Source organism: Otolemur garnettii, unplaced genomic scaffold (assembly GCF_000181295.1).
Source record: "Otolemur garnettii isolate 467f Iridium unplaced genomic scaffold, OtoGar3 scaffold00043, whole genome shotgun sequence".
Lineage (NCBI taxonomy): Eukaryota > Metazoa > Chordata > Mammalia > Primates > Galagidae > Otolemur > Otolemur garnettii.
The window spans coordinates 10634783-10639096 of record NW_003852438.1 but is presented as its reverse complement, the minus strand read 5'-3'; the positions used below and the strand labels follow the sequence as shown (position 1 = coordinate 10639096).

Below are 4314 nucleotides of genomic sequence, written 5' to 3'. Positions count from 1 at the left end.
CCTCAGTGTACATGGCTGGTGCCATAATCACTTCCACAGTCTTACTATGTCACTTTTGGTAGAGTGCTGTGGTGTCACAGCTCACAGCAACCTCAAACTCTTGGGCTTAAGTGATTCTCTTGCCTCGGCCTCTCAAGTAGCTGGGACTACAGGTGCCCACCACAACACCTGGCAATTTTTTTGTTGTGGTTGTGGTTGTTTAACTGGATGGCCCGGGCCAGGCTGGAACCTGCTACCCTCGGGTTAGCATGTGGCCAGCGCCGTAACCACTGTGCTATAGGTGCTGTGGGAGGATGATTCTTTTTGTTGTCTATTTTTGAGGTGTTTTGTAATGTGCTTTTGTTACTTTACAAAGAAAAGAATCTCTGGGCAATGCCTGTGACTCAGTGGGTAGGGCGCCAGCCCCATATACCGAGGGTGGCAGGTTCAAACCTGGTCCTGGCCAAACTGCAACAAAAAATAGCTGGGCATTGTGGTGCTGGCCTATAGTCCCAGGTACTTGGGAGGCTGAGGCAGGAGAATCACCTAAGCCCAGGAGTTAGAGGTTGCTGTGAGCTGTGATGCCAGGGCACTCTACTGAGGATGATAAAGTGAAATTCTGTCTCTAAAAAAAAAAAAGAAAGGAATCCCATGTAGGGCGGCGCCTGTGGCTCAGTGAGTAGGGCACCGGCCCTGTATACTGAGGGTGGTGGGTTCAAACCAAGACCCGACCAAACTGCAACAAAAAATAGCCACGCATCGTGGCGGGTGCCTGTAGTCCCAGCTAGTTGGGAGGCTGAGGCAAGAGAAATCGCCTATGCCCAAGAGCTGGATGTTGCTGTGAGCTGTGATGCCAGGGCACTCTGCCAAGGGCAACAAAGTGAGACTCTGTCTCAAAAAAAAAAAAAGAGGGCAACGCCTGTGGCTCAGGGAGTATGGTGCTGGCCCCATATACCAGGGGTGATGGATTCTAGCCTGGTCCCGGCCAAAACTGGGGGGGCGGGGGGAAGAATCCCAATATTAATTGGAATTATAATCATATCAAAAAATAAACCAACATCCCAATACTTTTGTAAATGGAAAAAATAAAAGATGTGCACTTAACTTTTCCACTACTCCATCTCATTGATTCTCCTTCATGCTTAATTTTCCATGGCAGTTATGACACATGGATCCAAGCCAGTGAAATTGAAGCATCTGTGGAAGATGCTCCAGCTCCTGAAAAACCTAGGAAGGTGAGCTTTTCTTATATCCCCTGCCCTAAGAAGAATGCAACTCTTTGGAGGTAGAACAAAGGCTCCTATGCTCTGGGCTTTTCTGTTAGGGAGCCCCAGACAGAGCTGTGGCTTCCAGGTTTCCCTTTAGCACAGTCTGCCTTTGTACTTCAGGTTCATGCAAAGTGGATCCTAGACACTGACACCTTCAATGAATGGATGAATGAAGAAGACTATGAAGTAAATGACGACAAAAACCCTGTCTCCCGCCGAAAGAAGATTTCAGCTAGGACGTTGACAGATGAGGTAGAAATCCTGTTCTTGGGTAGCACCTCTGGCTCAGTGAGTAGGGTGCCAGCCCCGTATACTGAAGGTGACAGTATACTGAGGGTGGCAGGTTCAAACCTGGCCCTGGCCAAACTGCAACAAAAAATAGCTGGGCATTGTGTCAGGTGCCTGTAGTCCCGGCTACTCAGGAGGCTAAGGCAAGAGAATCACCTAAGCTCAAGAGCTGGAGGTTGCTGTGAGCTGTGATACCATGGCACTCTACCAAGGGCAACAAAATGAGACTCTGTCTCTAAGAAAAAAAAGAAAAGAAATTCTTTCTTCCTGGAAGCCCTTAACATAAGTCTCAGTTCTTTCTTCCTGGAAGCCCTTAACATAAGTCTCAGTTCTTTCTTCCTGGAAGCCCTTAACATAAGTCTCAGTTCTTTCTTCCTGGAAGCCCTTAACATAGTCTCAGAACAAGACTTCACTGGGCATTGTAGGCTGACATTTGTCCCATATCTCCAACCTGTAGGTGAACAGTCCAGATTCAGATCGAAGGGACAAGAAAGGAGGGAACTATAAGAAGAGAAAGCGCTCACCCTCTCCTTCACCAACCCCAGAAGCAAAGAAGAAAAATGCTAAGAAAGGGTATGCCAGCCCTAACTTGCCTCCATGTTTATTCCCCACACACATGCACAAGTTGAAGAAAAGAAATCCTGTCCATGACCACCTGGCCAGGACCTGGGTAAGCCGTGATACTGCAGGTGTCCCAGGAGAGAAGAAGATGAGATCTTCTGTAGCTTCTCAGTTGTTAGTCCCAGTTCCAACCACTTGTACACTCAGAGAGCATGTAATTAAATTAAAAGCCGTTGCCACTGCTCTTTACTCTGGTTACTCATTTCTATTTGTGCTCAGCTTTACTTTTGAAGTTGCTTCTCTTCTCTTGACGTTCAGCTTCTGGAGAGTCTTTGTCTAAGGATGACTGGGTTCTCTTTCATTCTCTTTCCCTTTCAGTCCCTCAACACCTTACACCAAATCTAAGCGTGGCCACAGAGAAGAAGAGCAAGAAGACCTGACAAAGGACATGGATGAGCCCTCACCAGTCCCTAATGTAGAAGAGGTGACCCTGCCCAAAACAGGTACGGGCCAAGCCAAGCTTCTGAGACCACCACTACTCCCTGTCCTGCCCCTACTGTGCCAAACCTCCTGCGTGAGCTGATTTCCTAGACCTAGCTCCAGGTCCAGATGATCTTTCCCTTAAATTTACCTGGTTATTGAAATTATTCTTATAACCATGTAAATCCTCTAACTTTATATCCATATTTGAATTCTGGGCTGATAGTAATCATCTAAGTAAAATATATTTGAACATAAATGATATATATGGGCGGTGCCTATGGCTCAATGGGAAGGGCACCAGCCCTGTATACCTAGGGTGGCGGGTTCAAACCCAGCCACGGCCAAACTGCAACAAAAAAATAGCCAGGTGTTGTGGTAGGTGCCTGTATTCCCAGCTACTCGGGAGGCTAAGGCAAGAGAATCACCTAAGCCCAGGAGTTGGAGGTTGCTGTGAGCTGTGTGATGCCACAGCACTCCATTGAGGGCAATAGAGTGAGATTGTCTCTACAAAGAAAAAAAAAAAAGATATATTATATACATGTATAAGCTACTGCTCTAGGAACATTATAAAACATGCAAACATCTTTTAAAAAAGAAAATAGGAAAAATAAAAACAGACACAAAAAGTGGCAATGCCCATAGCTCAGTGGGTAGAGCACCAGCCACATACACTGAGGCTGGCAGGTTTGAACCTGGCCTGGGCCAGCTAAACAACAGTGACAACTGCAACAAAAAAAATAGCCAGGCATTGTGGTGGGCGCCTGTAGTCCCAACTACTTGGGAGGCCAAGGCAAGAGAATCACTTCAGCCCCAAAGTTTGAGGTAGCTGTGAGCTGTGACATCACAGCAGTCTACCCAAGGCAACAGCTTGAGACTTTGTCTCAAAAAAAAAGATATAAAGAGAAGTCATGATATTTTCCTTCTGTATTCCAGTGCATTATCTTGCATCCCATGTGAGAAACCCACTTTGGAGATCATTACTTTGTAATACTGTTTACAGTCTGTATTTCATAAACTGGCCTCAAATATTCTAGGAGTATATTTCAGGAGTAAGGTTAAGAGTACCACTGAGAAAAACGTGGTGCAGTGGCTCATCCGTATAATCTCAGCAAGACCATGTCTGTAAAAATAGCCAAGTGTTGTGGCGGATGCCTTTAGTCCTAGCTACTTGGAACATTGAAGCCAGAGAATCACTTGGGCCCAGGAGTTTGAGGTTGCTGTGAGCTATGATGCTATGGCACTCTACCCAGGGTGACAAGAGGAGATTCTGTCCCAAAAAGAAAAAAAGTAGATTTAACTGCTCCCCGGGTATGGTAGCTCATGCTTATAAATTAGGAAGTGGAGGTGGGTGAATCACCTGAGCTTGAGTTCAAAACCAGCCTGGGCAAGGGTGAGACCCCATCTCTAAAAAAATAGTGAGCATTGTGGTAGGCATCTATAGTACCAGCTACTTGAGATGCTGAGGCAAGAGGATTGTGGAGCCAGAGAGTTTGAGGTTGCTGTGAGCTATGACATTAGGGTACTCAACTGGGGGCAACAAAGTGAAACTCTTTCTCAAAAAAAAAAAAAAAAGATCTAACCACTCCTCAACAGTGATACTGCAGGTATCACAGAGTGATTTGATCAGATATAGTCTGAGTCCATTAAGGACTTACAGACACATAGATAGGGGCCTATCAAAGTCAAAAATGATTATGAATGCACATAAAGAACTTAAATGGATTTTTTTTTTTTT

The 4314-nt window shown here is 45.6% G+C and overlaps 1 protein-coding gene across 4 annotated transcripts in view; it reads left to right on the top strand.

The window, feature by feature from the left end:
• SMARCC2 (SWI/SNF related, matrix associated, actin dependent regulator of chromatin subfamily c member 2) overlaps positions 1–4314 on the top strand; it is a 32155-nt gene that overhangs the window by 9654 nt on the left and 18187 nt on the right. For all 4 annotated transcript variants that reach the window (XM_023513668.1, XM_012805546.2, XM_012805544.2 and 1 more), the window contains exons 8-11: positions 1139–1214; positions 1368–1499; positions 1993–2108; positions 2475–2599. In XM_023513668.1, coding sequence (XP_023369436.1) covers positions 1139–1214; positions 1368–1499; positions 1993–2108; positions 2475–2599 — 449 coding nt within the window. The remainder of the gene's footprint in view (positions 1–1138; positions 1215–1367; positions 1500–1992; positions 2109–2474; positions 2600–4314) is intronic.